The 17,743-nt window shown below is 42.0% G+C and overlaps 1 protein-coding gene across 1 annotated transcript; it reads right to left on the reverse strand.

Annotated features, from left to right (window-relative positions):
• Positions 1 to 2,312: 2,312 nt before the first annotated feature.
• LOC106552017 (melanin-concentrating hormone receptor 1) lies at positions 2,313 to 17,395 on the reverse strand. Its single transcript, XM_014070198.2, has 2 exons — positions 17,218 to 17,395; positions 2,313 to 3,634 (listed from the first exon to the last, which is right to left on the reverse strand). The coding sequence occupies exons 1-2, from the start codon at positions 17,288 to 17,290 to the stop codon at positions 2,592 to 2,594; spliced, it is 1,116 nt and encodes a 371-aa protein (XP_013925673.2). The 5' UTR covers positions 17,291 to 17,395; the 3' UTR covers positions 2,313 to 2,591.
• Between the last annotated feature and the right edge of the window lie 348 nt (positions 17,396 to 17,743).

Raw genomic sequence — 17,743 nt, forward strand, 5'->3', positions numbered from 1 at the left:
ATACTCTATATCACCTCAAAATGTTGCACAGCCTTCATAAGTTTCTAATACAGATAAAATTAAATACAACATCAAAACCATAAAAAAGTAAAATTAACCTGGCTGGAAAATCCTATGCCTGTCTTGCTATTATTACTGACACACTTGCTGCAGTATTTGATGGCTAAAAGAAAAAAAATATTGTTAAAGTGTGTATTATGTTCACTCCCATGTCTTGTCTGCTGCGTTGATTTTGAATTCATTAAAAGAGCTTATTTTACATCAAATCCCTCTCATATTATTCTCCTATGTTCAATAAACCCTAAGAGACAGCATACTATACATGAAATTCCTGTAACTGTATATTTAGTAAATTGTGGAGCTGAGTTTATCCAATTAACTCAGTTTTTGGACTTGAGTAATCACATACAATAAAGGAAATAAAACTATTTAGAATGAAGTGTAGTTGGCTATTTGTGATTAAGGGTGTCATGCAGAAACAATTATAGTTTTGATCAGGAAAATACCCTAAAAAAAACCTTTTGTTCTTTCAGGTTTTTTTTTAATGATTTTTCCATGGCACATCACATATTGCTTTGAATAAAAAAACAGCAGCTGCACATTTTTAAAAACCTACATTATTTTAAAATGCATTAAAAAAGAAAAGAAAAAAACCCAGCACACTTACCAGCAGGCAGAAACTCCAAGTCAATTTCAAAGAAACTTTCCCACCATTTTGGAGTCCTCCAACCTCCGTGCCCCTCCCCTTTGGAAAATCCAGGAAGTAACACTGGCGACCTCTCTAGCCATTTCCTGCAGCTCTATGGTACTAGATCATTTTTTTCTTATAAAATGAGGTAAACGCGACGGGGGGGAGGTCCGTTTTGTTGCTTTAACGTTTTAATATCTTCAATGAAAGTACTGAGACAGAGAGAGAGAGGGATTAGACAGGGTGTCTTTTGTCTTGCCCCAGTTAGGATTTCTTAAGCAAATCCACTGGCTTTCAACATGAAGCCAGAAAATCGGGACTTTTTTAAAAGGTGAAGGGACGCGGGAAAATTTGTTATAAAGCATGCTTGTCACGCTGAAATCGGTACGTCTGGTCACCCTAGTAATAACTGGCATTGAATGAAGTCCTCCCTCTTCTATACAGCCATGAAGGCAACAAGAGTTCTATGTTGGAAATGCTACCCTATGTTTTAGTGTGAAGACTACAACACGAGTGTCAAATTTATGGCGTCACGTTGCCGTCACATGATGTTTCACGACGGGTTTCCCATTTGCGGAGGTGGGGTGGGCGTGGCCTGCACGTGACACATCTGGCTCATGTACCCCCAGTTTGACATCCCTGGCCTACACGGTAGACCAGTCTAAGAACCTAATGTCATCAAAAGGCAGGACTTTTATTGTAGCAGCTGTCATACAGAATCTTACAAGTCTGAATGTGCTTCTCCCCAGCTCATTTTATCATTGTGTGATCTAATATTGGGCCTATCTGAGATGTTTTCTCAAATTAGTTTTTTTTAAAAATCGTCTTAAGCCCCACTTATCTTGGCATCTACACTTCCTCCTTCTTTCAAGGCCATTCCTTACTGCCAAAGAATATCAGCAAGCTGCAGGATTTCTATGTTATCATGGTTCAAGACTAAATCATAGGCAACAATGTAGGGAGGTATTGTTGCCTGTGAGAACTGGATAGTGTTCAGACGTCTCTCCTGGAAAACTGCAAAAACAATTGCAAAATCCCTGGGAAACTGCAACCAGTTGTAAATATAAGGAAGTTGCCAAGTGCCCCAAATGCAATCTCGTGTGTGTGTGTGTGTGTGTGTGTGTGTGTGTGTGTGTGTGTGTAGGTAGTAATTTTAAAAAATTCATTGTATTTTGGATGGTCATTAAACAACCAATTGTTAAGCGAGAACTACTTGTAATGAAATGTTCCCAGATCCTCACTTTGTTTACGTCATGCATGATTAGTTAAGCTTACAATGGATTTGATTTTATACTATTTTTTTGCAATGGCAATTTGGCACGAGGCAGACATTATTTCACTCAATGAGAAACCAGGAACTAAAAAAGGTCCATGAAACCGTTTAATAACGCTTGTTCCCAGGCAAATGAGAGGAGCATCCTCTGGAGTCTAATGTGCCACGAGATGATGCACAATCTGCCTGTCCTCTGGGGAGAGGTGTGTATGACAGCAATTGTGCTTTTCTTAATTGATTGTTTTTAAACGATGTTTTATTGATGTTTACCATCCATAGCCGTCTGGTATCAGGTGCCTTACATTGATACATATGGAAGAAGGGAGGGATGTTTGGTTGCTCATTTATATGTTATTGATGGGATGATTTCTACATTATGACTCTTCAATAGTTTTCAAGTGGATACTTGCCTCCAATCCTCTCAGCAATTATTTCATCCCTTCCCTTCATGTATCAGAATAAATGACCTATTAGCATTTGCACATTTCAGATTCCCATTAACACCTCATTGACTTGTGCCTAGCAGTTGTTCTGAGGAAGCCACACATTTATCATGTGTTGGATGACTGCGAAGGAAAACATATAACTTGGGCTTCAAATAGCAGAACTACGAATCTCTTAGGAAAGACACTAGTGAACTGCAACCGTCACAGGCAAGGAACGTGGGGAAAACTCCTCCAAAAACCGAGTCTGTTGAGTGGATTCTGGGGCAAGCTTCAGGCACACACTGGCTTCCATCATACTGTGGTTGTGGTTGTTTACCCTGAAGTGTTCTTTGGCTGGATGGATTGCTACCATAAACTGGCGCTTGAAAGTCTCACTTAGGGCAATGTAGAGGAAAGGATTGAGGCAGCTGTTGGCATAGCCTAAGCTGATGGCAAAGTTGTAGGCATAGAAGAAGGCAACAGAAGGGGTGCCTATTCCCAAGTGGGCCAGCTGAAGGATATAGAAGGGTGCCCAGCAAAGGAAGAAGGCCGAGCAGATGGCAACAGCCATCCGAGTGACCTTCTTGGTACGAGCCCGAAGGCGTCTCTGTGGTAAGGGCACAATAGTGGTGGCCATGTGCTGGAGGATTTTGAAGTACACCACGCATATGATGATCAATGGAATTGCAAAAGCTAGCATGAACTGGTAGATGGTGAACCAGTAGATATCAGTCTCGGGGTTGGGAAGCAAAAGAGCACACCGGACAGTCCCATCATCCAAAGGCATCAGTCCTGCATACATCCACACAGGGATGATGGTCAAAAATGAGAGGAGCCACACCAGGCTGATAACCAAGGTTGCCATACATGGCGTTCGGACATAAGTGGACCTCAGAGGATAGACCGTTGCCAGGTAACGATCTAAGGTCATAACTGTCAGAATGTTGGTGCTCGTAATCTGGCTGTGGGTATCCAGGGCGGTGATGATAGTGCACAATGGAGCTCCGAAATACCAGGAACCGTTGCCAAGGAGTTGGTGGATGAGAAAGGGCATGCCCAGCAGGAATAGCAAGTCTACAATGGAAAGGTTGAAAATGAAGATATCCGGCACTGTCTGCTTGCACCGAAGTTTCTTCTTTTTGATGATGGTGTAGATTACAATAAGATTCCCAACTATGCCAAGAAAGCAAATGATGCCAAACAAGCTAGGCATGATCACATTGTTGTAAGGAGCTGTCCTTTCCAATCCTGATCAAAGAAACAGAGAAGGGGAGGAAAAGGGAGAGAGAATAAGAAAAAGAGGGAATAAGAAAAGGAAGTTCAAACAATCATTCACAATAGAATTAGAACAATTCAAAATTACATTCAACTAATTATGAGAGCTACCTAAGAAAAAACACATATAGTACCCATGAGAGGTGGGTTACAAATCCCAGGGCTACTGTTTTGCTCGTCCTTGTGCACGCAATGCTTCTGTGCATGCGCAGAAGCGTCCAGGTGGGTGGGTGGAGCCTCCTGCTGCCGCCATTACTGGTTCACTCAATCCAGGCCAAACCAGGAGCAACCAGCCTCTGGTACCCATATAATATGCTTCATAAAAGCAAGGAGGTTGGGAGTCCCCTGTACTAATAGGAGTCAAGATGTTCCACAAGTAACTTTTCCTGGTACTAATTTGGAGCTAAGTTGTCGCACAATGTGAGGGCTACCACCAAGCATGCTTATCACCTGGCTTACACCCCATGAACACAGGATCAATCAAATTCTAATAAGCTAGGGGAAGTGGGGAATGCACAGAAATATTTGAAAGCAGCAGATGTCAGAGCATCTAATCTCAAAGGCTGCACAGGATCAAAGTGATTTCCCTGCCAAGAACTTTCTTGTCCAGATCATTCATTTTCATGAACCTAAAATAATCCCATCTTGAGTAACATTTTGAATATAGAGATCTCTTTTGTAATGTTCAAATGGTTCACAAAAAGCAGGAGATGTCAGGCTCCTGTGTCTGCAGGAGCTTAATGACAAAATATACATGGACTAGGTCAGCGATGGCGAACCTTTTTTGGCTCGCGTGCCATATGCAGGGGGAGCGCAGGGGGGGTCATGTGCGGGTGTGCCACACACATAATGTAATGTGTGACACACACACCCAGAACACATGGGTGCATGACAAGCGCGACCCCCCCATTTTTTGCATGCTTTTTTTGCCCTCCCCAGGCTCCAGAGGCTTTATAGGAGCCTGGGGAGGGTGAAATCAGCCTCTGTGCCCCTCCCCGAGGCCCTCCAGAGGCTTCAGGAGCTTCCCTGAAGCCTCCGGAGGGCAAAAAATGACCCTACGAGCAAACCAGAAGTCACTTCCAGGTTGCTTGTAGGGGTGATTTTAGCCCTCCAGAGCCTTCAGGGACCTTCAGGAGGGTTCCCTGAAGGCTCCGGAGGACAAAAAACGGCCTTCCCAGGATTCAGAGGCTTAATAGGGAGGGCAAAAACAGCCTCCCCCAGCTGCCCTGGAGGCCATCAGGAGGCTTCAGGAGCTTCCCTGAAGCCTCCAGAGTGCAAAAAAATGGCCCTATGGGCAAACTGGAAGTTTGCTTGCTCGTAGGGCTGATTTAAGCCCTTCGGAGCCTTCAAGGACCTTCCAAAGACTTCCCTGAAGTCTCTGGAGGAATAAAAATGACCCTACAAGCAAACCGGTTGTTTTTAGTCATCCGGAGGCCCTCAGGAGGCTTCAGGAACTTCCCTGAAGCCTCCGGAGCGCAAAAAATGGCCCTACGGGCAAACCAGAAGTCCAGTTTCCTTGTAGGGTAATTTGTAGTCCTCAGGAGCCTTCAGGGAAGTCTCCAGAAGGTCTCTGAAGGCTCCGGAGGACTAAAAACAGCCCTACGAGCAAACTGGCCATGTTTAGTCATCTGGAGCCTCCGGAAGGTCCCTGAAGGCTCCAGAGGACTAAAAACAGCCCTACAAGCACATAGGGTAGTTTTTAGTCCTCTGGAACCTTCAGAAAGCCTCTTGAAGGTCCCTGAAGGCTCCAGAGGGCCTCCAGGAGGGTGGGGAGGCTTTTTTTGCCCTCCCCAAGCTCCTATATAGCCTCTGGAGCCTGGGGAGGGCGAAAAAAGCATGCAAAAAATGGGGGGAGTGCCTGTCATGTTCGCATGCACACTGGGTAGGGTCGCACATTGCATTATGGTTGCGGCACACTTGCGCACGACCCACCTGCGCTCCCCCCACTTATGGCACATGAGCCAAAAAAGGTTTGTCATTGCTGTCCTAGAAGTTTCTTTTTCTAGATTCGCCAACTGGACAGTTGACACCACCTGGTTTTAACCTGCCTCAATCTGGATGAAATTAAACAGAATTAGGTGTGATACTGCAAGAAATGCCTCTGCTCTGTACCAATGAGGATGGAAAGATTCAACTTGTTTCAATGATGGTGCTGATATGCAAACCAGTGGTGGGATTCAAATAATTTAACAACCAGTTCTCTGCCCTAATGACTGCATGGGTGTGCGTGGGTGGGGTGGGCGTGGCCATGGTGTGTGACAGGCAGCACCTGGCCTCCCTGCAGCCTCCTGGGAGAAAAAATGGGAAGCAGGGGGCCCACGCCACACAAACCTGCCCTGTTGTGGGCCCAGTAGGCCTCCCTGCACTTACCTGGGAGCCAAAACAGGGTATGTAGGGACTTCTGGAAGGGATGGGCAGGAAGGGGCAGGGCCAGCCAGCAATTTAATAACTGGTTTGCCTGAACCGGACCGAAGTGGCTGAATCCTGCCACTGATGCAAACTATTAAATATGTTGTGCAAGATTGCCCATGGCATGCATTCTCTGGTTCCTTAGAAGAACTGCATGAAGCAGCACCAGAGGTGGATAACTGAATTGTTTGGATAACTGAATTGGGCATCCAGTTATGAGGCCATGCTGTACCCCACTGTTCCCTCTAAGGTGCGCGGCTGCGCGGCCGTGCACCTTGCAAGAAAGCCCCGTGCAGAGTTTCTATCTGCCGCGCAGAGAAACTCTGTAAAGGAAACGTTTTGCAGGCGGCTACAACTGGATCCGGCAGTGCTGTTGCCTGTTGGAGGAGGAGGAGGCGAACCAGCCTGCCACCACCGGCCACAGCCAGCCCCGCCGCTCTTCCCGCCCCCTTCCCAGCCCCACAGTCCAGCGGACACAGAAGAAGCAGCCCCGGGGCTCCGCTGCCATCCCAGGGGAGGAAAATCGTGTTGGACCAGCAATGGCTGCTGGAAGTGGGGGATGCAAATGCCCAGCTGTCCGCAAGGCATAGAAATCCTCCCATTCCCCATAATCCTGTCAGAGCTGAAGAAGCTCTGTGCAAACCCCCCCCTTTGTTCCCATCTTGCCTGAGCTCAAAACCGCAGCCTTTAAATGAGGCTCAGCGTAACGCGGAGGAAGGAAGGCGTTTCCTTCTGGGGAAAGAGCTGGAGGCCAGGAGAAAGATCCAAACGCGGACCCTGGCTATCTCCCCCCCCCACCTCCTCGCTTCCAGGAACTCCCTGCAACCCCCCGCCCCACAAGAGAGACATCAGCGCCGCCCCGAGGGACAGGAGGGGTCCCGGGCGCAGCGGCATCGTCTCCCCCCCACCCGAATAGGGACTCCCAAGTTTTCTAACATTATCTGTTTCTTCTGTTTTTCAATGCAATCAGAGACAAAAATGTTATGTCTGAAATTAAAACACAAGAAGATTGGTATAACTTCAGAATATAGAAGAAATATAAGCTTATTTACTAGATATTCAGGAATAAAACCAACCTTATGAATAGCTTTCACACAGGAAAAAATATTTCAGAATGCAGAAATGAAGAAGCTAGAGACTTGCTTTGCAACATATTTTACGCACCAATTAGGAAATTTTAATTTTAAAAAACTTAAGAGAAAAAAATACCCCTCACAATAACCCATATTCTTAGAGACTTACATTTTGGATCTACAATACATGAGGGTGCCTTAGCACCTTGGAGCCATACAGTGGTAGGAAGGGACTGTGATAATAGTTGAATTCTATTTTAATCCACTCACACTTTATAATTCTATGCCTAATGTTAATCTTTATTTATTCTCAATAACACATTAAAACCTTTAAAATGCTTTTGTATGAAATCATGCTAGAAAGAATCATGTGTCTCTAACAATTTTATTGAAATTATAAAACAGGCAGTGACATTTTAATAATTTGAGCCACAGTTTACAGAAAGCAAAATTGATTGGGGTTATTATAATTCCCCATTTGTTACCAGAGTTTACTTCTGACAAAAAACAGGACGAAGCCCTAGGAAGGGCTATTTTACACATTCCTTGAGGGGCTTAATAGTTAAGGCGCTGGACTAGGATTTAAGAGACCTGGTTCAAAACTACCCTCAAGACACAGCCACTTTTTTTCGCAGGAAGGGGGAGTTGAGCTGGTGCTCTGCAGATTTTGATTTTAGAAAAAGAAAATAAAGGCTTCTTGGTCCACCTGGACCGGAAAGTCAAAATCCAGAAAATTAACCTTGTTTAGGAAAGTTTTGCACTGATGGAAAAATAGTGTTTTCCAGTGAAAGTTTTTTCCCTACTTTTCCTTGTTTGCTTTTTTGACCTCTATTCCTTCTCTTCTCTCCTCTCCTCTTTTCTTTCTTCCTTTTTTCTTTCCTTCCTTCCTTCTTTCTTCCTTTCCTCTTTCTCTCTCTTTCTTTTTTCTGCCTCTTTTTCTTATCCTCCCACCCTCCTCTCCCCTTTCTTTTTCTCTTTCTCCTCTTTCCTTTTTTGTCTCTCCCTCTGTCTCTGTCTCTCTCTCCCTCTCCCTTCTTTCCTTCCTCCCTTCCTTCCTCTCCCCTCTTTGTTTGCTTCTTTAAGTGCTCCAATTGCTAATCTATATCAGTTGGTAATTTATTCATAACTTGCTAATATCACTGCAGACTATTGGATAGTAAGGGGGAAAGTATAGTCCTCAACTTACAACAGTTCACTTAATGACTAAAGCTACATCAGCACTGAAAAAAGTGAATGACAGCTGTTCTTCACACATGATCATTGCAGCATCCCCATGGTCATAGGATCAAAATTTGGATCTTTGGCAACTGCCTCATATTTATGATGGTTGCGGTGTCCTGGGTCACCTTTTGCAACCATCTGCCAAGGAAAGTCAGTAGGAAAGTCAGACTGACTTAACAACCAGGTTACTGATTTAACCGCAGTGCTTCACTTAACTGTAGCAAGAAAGGTTGTAAAATGGGGCAAAACTCACTTAACAAATGTCTCACTTAGCAATAGAAACTTTGGGCTCAATTATGGTCATAGATTGAGGACTACCTGTATAGGGAGATTTCTTTACTTAATGGATATTTACATGGTAGAATTGAGTTTCAAATAACACTAAGTTCGTTGTCTTGGGTGACATCTATGAAAAAAATCCAGGTGCTCAGGTATGAAAATGTGCTGCTCAAACACTATACTTTTCCGCTCCCACGGAAAAAAAATTAGAGGGAACATTGCTGTACCCCGATAGAAGCTTTCTATATATAATTATGTGGATTGTGTGTATATGTCTACTTCTCTTCTGTGATGTTATCATCATATGCTAAATAATAACTGGACCCTAAACCAAATAAGATTGATTTGCAAAGTGCATACCAAGCTAAAATGTGCTTAGTTTCCCTTTCAATGTGCCAAGTGAACACAGCAGGTGTAAGCAGCTTCCTATGCTCCTGAGATGGAAAGGCATAATTGCCTAATGAATTTCTCCTCTTCCAAATTATTAAAACCATAAAAACCTGTTTGCTAAGAGGAAAAACTGGAAAATCTGTCTTCCTCATGCCAAATACTAATGTAAAAAGCTCATGCTTTAATCATTAATTTTAAGAACTAGATTAGAGGAGTTTACTTAATGGTGATTTTTTTAAAAATAGATGCTTTATGCAATCTGGATGCAGTGATGATACAACACGTCATTCATCTAAATCTAACAGAACAATCTATTTTTCTGTTAGAACATTCTTCCCTGGTCGATTTTACAAAAACAGATGTCTCAGCATAGCTAATTTGTAGGAAGATAAATTACTACCGTGGACTGAATTGACAGCATTTCAGTGGTGTCTGAACTAGAATAATGTTTTCTCCAGCTAGTTATTAATTCAAAGAAATGCCCCTGGGGTCACTGGAAAACTCTGATTAACTCTCTATAGGTAAAGGTTCCCCTCGCACATATGTGCTAGTCATTTCCGACTCTAGGGGGCTCATCTCCATTTCAAAGAGCCAGCTGTCAGGCCTGCAGCTATATTCTCTTGTGGATCTCAATCCTGCCACACTTTCTATTATTCTACTATGCATTTTCTATTGTGGGAAAATGGGAGGGGGGATTGTACGGAGTTAGAGGATATGTAGCCATAACAAAATTCTTTCTAGAAAGCCAAGGTCTTCATCTCTGCACCTCTGCACCTGACCAGAACTGGATGGGTGGAAGCTGCCAGCATGGCAGTGGAAGATTGGACCATGTAATGGACTTGTGGGTGTGGGGGCAAGATCTTGAACTTTCAACTGGGTGGGAAAACCGGGAAGCCTTCAGGTTTGGGTTTTCCCAGATGTGCCAACATGGCTCTCTTAATAAATTAGAACTTTGAACAATACTTTGCCTTGGACTCTGATTTACTTTTGGATGCTATTTGGAACCTGACACCAGCACTGTCCAAAGATGTCTCTGTGGTCATGTGGCCAACATGACTAAATGCTGAAAGTGCATGGAACGCTGTTACCTTCCGACTAAAGGTGGTTCCTATTTTTCTACTTACATTTTTACATGCTTTTGAACTGCTAGGTTGGAAGAAGCTGGGATAAGTAACTGGAGCTCACTCCGTTATGTGGTGCTAGGAATTCGAATCGCCAAACTGCTGACCTTTCTGATCCATAAGCTCAGCATCTTAGCCACTGAGCCAAGTCCCTTTTTAATTCTCTATAACACCATGTAAAACTGAAAAGAAACTGTCCTGTACCCTTTCCTATGTTACCTATCCAGTATATCTGTAAACCACCTAGAGTCACTTAGACACTGAGATGGGTGGTGTCTAAATTTAATAAATAAACAAATTAATAATGAAGTCTATATGATTGCATTCAAGCTACTTTAAGCATGTTTTTCCCTGTTCTGTGAACTGCAATAGAAAATTTACAGATTACACTTAAGTGGAAAAAGATGTCGAAAGAAGAACAGGATTCCTAACAGTGTTGTTGTTGTCCATGTACCCATGTAGCCTGTGGGGTGGTATTTACTTCTTTTTCTACTCTACTACCATACATTTTTGGGGCATTTCTCTCCTCTCCTATGAACACCAAAATGATTTCATCCATTGGAACCATCATCAACTTCAGAAACACAACTCTGATAAAATCAAGCGCAAATGTAAGGATGACAAAATACAGACATTTTCTTATAACAGATGTTTAGCTCTAACCTTTAATCTGAAATCCATTTCCTGCCATTTTTATCTCCTGTGCTTTTACTGTTACTTGGAGAAAGATATACAACCGGTATCATAGGAAAGGATACAGGACTGGATAAAAATCCTATGGAGCAGAAATCCCAGTTTCTTAGGTTAAAGTTTCATTATGACACTTATTAAGAATTCTTGACTCAGTGACTTTCTGTCATTCACAATTTTAAAGGGCATATCAACTCGGTCCTATATTTCTACATGCCTTTCCCCACACTATAGATTCTATAGTATAGAAGGTCGAATCTAGCTCCATTCAAAGTTTGAAATAGCTGTCCTAATATATGGAAAGAGAACGGCAGAGGACAAATCTATTAAAATTAAAATTAAACAGAAAACAGAAATTGATGTTCAGCAGTACAGTAATGGACAGTCACTCCTCAACTGTAGTCATCCATATCTAGAATTTTAAGCTAATTGAACATTTTCACAACTCTTAGTGTTTTTCTGTCCAAAGATGCACTCTGAGCCATTGGAAAGTGTCCCCCCCACCAAAAAAGGCTACACTCAATCAAAAATGAATATACTGTATATACTCGAGTATAAGCCTAGTTTTTCAGCCCACTTTTTGGGCTGAAAAAAGCCGCCTCGGCTTATACTCGAGTCAGTGAAAAATTTGCCCGAAATGGAGGAGAAAAAGGGGCGGGGCCATGCCGCTGGGTGACACTCGTGAATGGCCCAGTGCCCCTGTGAGTTTCCCCTCCCTCTGTGTCAGTTTGCCGCGCAGCGCGCACCGCACCATCCCCCCTCCTCACGTTCTAATGTAATGCAGGGCTGTCTTACGATTCCCCTTCCTCCCCCTCCTGCCGCTCTGCAATGATGTCCCACCTCCTCCTTGTTATGGCAAGCAGCCACATAGCGATGTCCCACCTCCTCTGGTACAGTGATCCAATGATAGGAATCACTGTGCCGTGTGTCATAGGAGGCGGGACATCGCTCCCGCGGCTGCACGGGACATCATCATCACAGTGGGACATCAGCATCATGAGGTGAGTGAAGTATTTCATTGAATACACCGCTAGTTTACTGTTTTTCTTTGAAATAAATATTCAAAAACATTATTGGTATCTATTTTTATTTTTGAAATTTACCGGTAGCTGCTGCATTTCCCACCCTAGGTTTATACTCGAGTCAATAACTTTTCCAGTTTTTTGTGGTAAAATTAGGTGCCTCGGCTTATATTCGGGTCGACCTATACTCGAGTATATACGGTAATTAGTGTTCTTTGGTTTCCTTTTCTTTTTCCAAGGAAGTTTCCTGTGACTTGAACAACTGTATGACAGGCAGAATTTCAATAAGGAAATATTTTTTCTGTTCCATTACCAGTGAAAGATATCTGCCAGTTTTTCTTCTGAAGGCACAGGATCTTTGGATTCTGAGGCATCTGGAGTCCAGTCTTAATGAGACTGGGAGCTCATTTCTATGCTCAGAAAGCTTTCAGGTGCTTAATTTTATGAGCCAAGCAGACCTGGAATGCACATGAGTCAACTAAAAGAGTTCATCCAATGTAGCTTAATAGAAAAGACAGGGTGCCTCTGATATGTGCATCTGTGGCTCTCATTCAACAATGAAAGTCAAGAATTATCACAGCCCAACTTTGCCTTCCATAGTGCCACCTGGAGTGCAAACAGAACACTGAGCTCCAGCTCTTGCATAGATTGGCAAGATATCACTTTTTTAATGAAAGGAAGACAATCAAAAAGTGGCAGGCTTGATTTTAGCAAAGAAGAAAAATTATGTTTTCACGCCAATACCGTTCATAGGTAGACATATGGTAGTATTATATCTTAGAGCAAAATATGTAGACTTAACTGTTTGTCCTGATGCCTGTTTTTTTTACCACTGAGGTTTAGTAGATGCATATAGCTAAACTCCAAACAATTTATTTATGAAATAAAATAAAAATGAAATACACGTCATGGGGAAAAAAGTTTATTTTAAGTAGCAAGATGAAAATTCTTTCCATCCCTCCCTGCAGATACTTCTAAGTTCTAATCCTTTTCTGGAGGAGGAGGAGGAGAAGCTGCTAAATTGTTAGTATCTGTCAGCTTCTGCTTTGCTATTGCTTCAGCTGCCATGAAACAGGGAGGGAGGGCATGGTATTTGGGAGGGGTTACTCATTGTGCTGGTGGAAGTTTCTGGAGTCTACCGACTGACTGAACTACGCATGCGTGGGTGTTTCCCGCCAGGTCTAACGGCACCGACATTCCATCTTCGTGATGCCTTTTGAAGTTATCTTGCACCTGACATTTGGAAGACTTATGATTGGACTGGGTCTATGATGCCAAGGGGTGGGGAATGGGCTATTCTATATATCAACTGTTTTCGTGCCTAATTAACCAGACTTCGCTATGCATTGCCTCTAACCATTTTTAATTAGTAAAAGTACATTTGATTTCTACGCATGGAGTCTCATGGTCATTCTTTCCTAATTAACTAATGGAGAGGAGCTGACAGTATCCTAACAGAAAACTAAATTGGATTTACTGCCATGCTTTCCTGTCAGTTCTTGTCTCTGCTTCTTAAGCTTGTGAGAATAGGATGATGAAGTAGACTGAAATTCACCAAAGTCCATAATTGTGAAAGTGAAAAGCATTTAAGTGACAAGCATCTTGAATCAATAAAGCTAACTTGGTCATGCCAGGTGAGGACTGGCTCAAAGCAAGATTACTGTGACATCAAAGTCTTAAGGTATGTGCTGGAATTGGGTATGTCTAGTCTAATGAAAAGAAGGACTAAGGGAGATATGATAGCAGTGTTCCAATATCTCAGGGGTTGCCACAAAGAAGAGGGACAAGAAGCAATGGGTGGAAACTAATCAAGGAGAGAAGCAACCTAGAACTAAGGAGAAATTTTCTGACAATTAGAACAATTACTTAATTAGTGGAACAACTTGCCTCCAGAAATTGTAATACTCCAACACTGGAAGATTCTATTCTATTCTATTCTATTCTATTCGAGTCAAGTCCATTCTCTACTCTACTCTACTCTACTCTACTCTACTCTACTCTACTCTACTCTATTAGGCACACAATTATTATATTGCTTCTTCATCCTCAAAACCTGCTTAATCAGACTTCACTTAGACTTCAATTAACATATACAGTATATCCTGGTAGGGATGGGTGATTTTAGGCCCTGTGGCAAGATGTGATCATTTCCCCCTCCTTTTATTCAGCTCTTGAAGCACCTCTTTGCTACCATTTCCAAATATCAGTGGTATAGTTGCTGCCATATTAAGAGAGAAAACATAGAAAGCTAATAAATGATGTTGTTCCCAAATGTATCCCATCAGAACAGTCCATCTCTGACTGTCAGGATTCTAAATAACACCCCCAACAAAAGAAGACTCCAAGATTGAAGTTCCTCAAAGTTCCATTTTATTAGAGCTGTCATATTGGCACATCTGGGAAAACCCAAATCTGAAAGCTTCCAGGTTTTCCCCACCCAAATCAAAGTCCAAGTACCTACCCAGGCCAGCACCCACATGTCCATCACATGGCCCAATTAAAGCACCATCCCAACTGGAGATGCCTCCAAGTCACGCCACTCCAGATGCAGGGCAAGATATCCTTGACTCTCTGAGAAAGGAATGTTATTATGACTATATATCTCCCCAGCTCCATACAACCCACCCCTCCCAATTTCCCACAGACTAAATGTGGTAAGGCTGAACATCCAATGCTCAAAATGGCTTCCAGGACTGACACTGGCTTCACTCGCCATCATTGCATGTCCCTGTTTACAGGCAGTCCTTGCTCTCTCCAAAAATATTCAGTATAGTCTCCAGTCCCCCAAAGTTTGTCCAAGCAAATATGAAAAAAAAATCCATGGCACAAATCACACATTACTTACAATGTTTAAAGGGTATGCCTAAAACATCATGGGTGAAAGCAACTAATGTGTGTGTTTTGTGTGGCCTGCCATATAATGGGGCTTTTTAGAAGCTGAGCACCATGCTTGAGAAATAAGGCCATTTATTTCCCTTGAGATAGTCATAACAGATCAACAATTGTTAGAGCTCTTTAGTGTCAGTAGACCATTAGATAGTTTAGTCTATAATATTCCAGTAGAATGGAAGGATCCACTTTTTTGGTTGGAAGTATTGTTAAGCGCTGCAGTATGGCTGATTGGAAAGTGCCAATGAGAAGAGGAATAATACATAATCTGTCATATGGATTTCAGGAGAAGAAGTAATATGGAACCAAGGTAATTCTCTCATTTAAGCTCTTCTCTCACTTTTCAATATTTTCTTCTCTCAATATTTTCTCTCTTCTCTCTTCTTTTCTGTCAATCTTTTCTTAAATTGTTAGGGCTATATCCTTTAACTGATTAGCAGTTAAAATACTCAGAGAAAACCAACTGATAAAAATATGTCCTCAATACATCACTTAGGTTCCCCCCGTTTTTTAGGAAAAAAAGTATTTCAATACTAATAAAGTAGCAAGTGACTTTAAAAAACGTTTGTTCTTTCATCTCATAATAATAAGTCCTGTGGCATCTTCTAAAACAAACAAATGAGCGAAAACCCCGCTGTGCCTCTTGTTTTAGAGTTATTATTTTATGAACGTGGATATGTATGGATTTATACCTGGCCATCTTCCTCAGAAGGGAGTTCCTATTTTGTGCCGTGAGATTCCAACTTTGATGAGTTGGCTTAATGACTACTCTATCATTAGATATAATTCAAGAGGCAGATGTCTCTTTTGTCATGTTACTTTCACCCAAAAGTGGAGCATGTAGGTGGTTCTTCCCCATTCTCTTACAATAATTACTTGATACAAGTAATTAGTGATTAATTTAGAGATAGTGATCAAACTACTAAATGAGGTGACCAATCCAGAAAATGAACCAGAGGTAATAATCAATCCAAACATTTCATGGGTGAATAAGAATCTAAATTGGGATATTGTTGCATCAAGACTGCAGGGTTATATTAACATTTTGTGGATTAGTGCACTTTTTAATTGGAGGTGGGGATGACAGCTTCTGGGAGGTGAAAACAGTGCCTGAGTCTAACTGGGAAAAAGCTGGAATGCTCAGCTCCTTTTATTTCATTTTTTCCATTAAAAAATCTAACTGAAACAGGTATTTAAAAACTATTAGAGGTTGAACACTTTTACTTTAATCTTGCTTCCAACAATACCCCCCCAAATACCCAAAATACCAACTTTATCAAAAATTCAGTGGTACCCCTTCTTTTTTAAAATGTGAGCGTCTTGGCTGAATAGTTTTAATTAAATCTTATTTCATCCTTCTTAAAAGCTTGTTATTTCATGCATTTCAGGATCCTAAATATAGAAATAGGACTTACAGTTCATCATAGAAAAATTCTACTCAAATGTAAATCTGTTGGTTTAGGTTGCTTTCTGGCAACCACATGACAGTTTGACTTCCTGGTAAAGTGTAACTAGTGTTTTATGCATTCAGTTATGACATGTGTCATCATTTTATAGTATAACCACACATTTTAACAGCTTTTAATATTACCTCTTCTACCACATGAAAAAAAAAATTGGGGGGGTGTATGCTTTGCTGTTATTTGTTTGCCTGTGGATCAGAAAATGCTAGGAAATTACTTTCTGAACCATTAATGGTCTTTATTACATAGTTCAAATAATTTATTTCAATTTACTTCCAAAGCATTGCCTTTTTCTTAAGACAACAATATACATAGGCAAATATATCTGGAAGTAAGTCCTTTGAAATTCTTAGGACTTATTTCGAAATTATTCTTGAACTATTAAATTTATATAAAAAGCAAGCTGGCAAACAGATTTAATGTTTCAAATAAAAAGAAGACTAAAAACAGTTGCTAAAATGTTCAGAAATTGCTTTGCTAGCTCTTAAAACAAGCTTTTCTCCCCCTCCCCCATCAATTTCCATCCTTTTAGCTTTTTGTAAAGCTAATAGGGCGCCTTCCTGCAGAAAACATCAAGCAGCAATCCGAGGGTGCTGTCCATGGATGTTGGTGCTGAAATGAATCCATTTACCCAACCTATTGCATTGCTGGAGGGGCGGGGGAGGGGAGATAAGATATTAGATACAAGGTGGCTAGGGCACCCAATATCTATTCCTAAAAATCAGCCTCTACAAGTTAAAAAATATATTGTTCTTTCTTTCCATTATTTTGGAACTGAACTGTTTCCATTTGTTAAAAGGGCAAGGATTGCAATGAGATGCCAAATTAGAGCAGTAATGTGAAATCATCAGATTTGGTATTTGCTAAATCTCCCTGAAGTGTTGAAGGCTGAGAGTAGGACTGGGAATGCAATATCTTCCAGGAGCTAATCCTGTGTTTGCATTCTCCGAAAAGTTATCTGCTTCATTTACCATGCAAACCCCTCCATCCCCAACTTACTTGATTCATTCCTGGCAGGGAAGCTGGAGGAATTCCTTAGGAAAGCGACTCTGGTAGTGTTCTCTACAGCCATTTCTTTGCCTGCTGTATCTTCCAGTCAGATGGTAGGGGTGATAGGCGGCAAACAGAGGAGTCCAAAATCAGCCTGCCTTTTCTTAGGCTACAGTGCTCCGCTTGACTGCTAGCATTGTTCTCCTACAGGTGTGATCAAGCAAAGACAAGAGAAGCTCAGTGCAAGAACAAGGATTCCTAAGTGGAGGAACTTAACAGAAGTTCCAGCTGATGCTTGTCAAAGGGGAAATGGAATAACTTGCCTTCTGAGCCCACAGATATTCGTGTCACACCTCACATGCCCAAAAGGGTCTTCCCATCTGCTGATCTGGCTGAAGACTGCGTAAATCAAATTTGGGGGATGGCTGTGATAAAGCGTGGCAGCAGGCAATAACGCTATGGGTGGGTTTAGCTCTCTGCGCAGAAGTGGAAGATTGACAGGCTGCATCCAGCAGGAAGGAGGGGAGGACGGCAC

This window comes from Thamnophis sirtalis, unplaced genomic scaffold (assembly GCF_051295495.1).
Source record: "Thamnophis sirtalis isolate CommonGarterSnake01/CBP01778 unplaced genomic scaffold, rThaSir2_p1.2 scaffold_3, whole genome shotgun sequence".
NCBI lineage: Eukaryota > Metazoa > Chordata > Lepidosauria > Squamata > Natricidae > Thamnophis > Thamnophis sirtalis.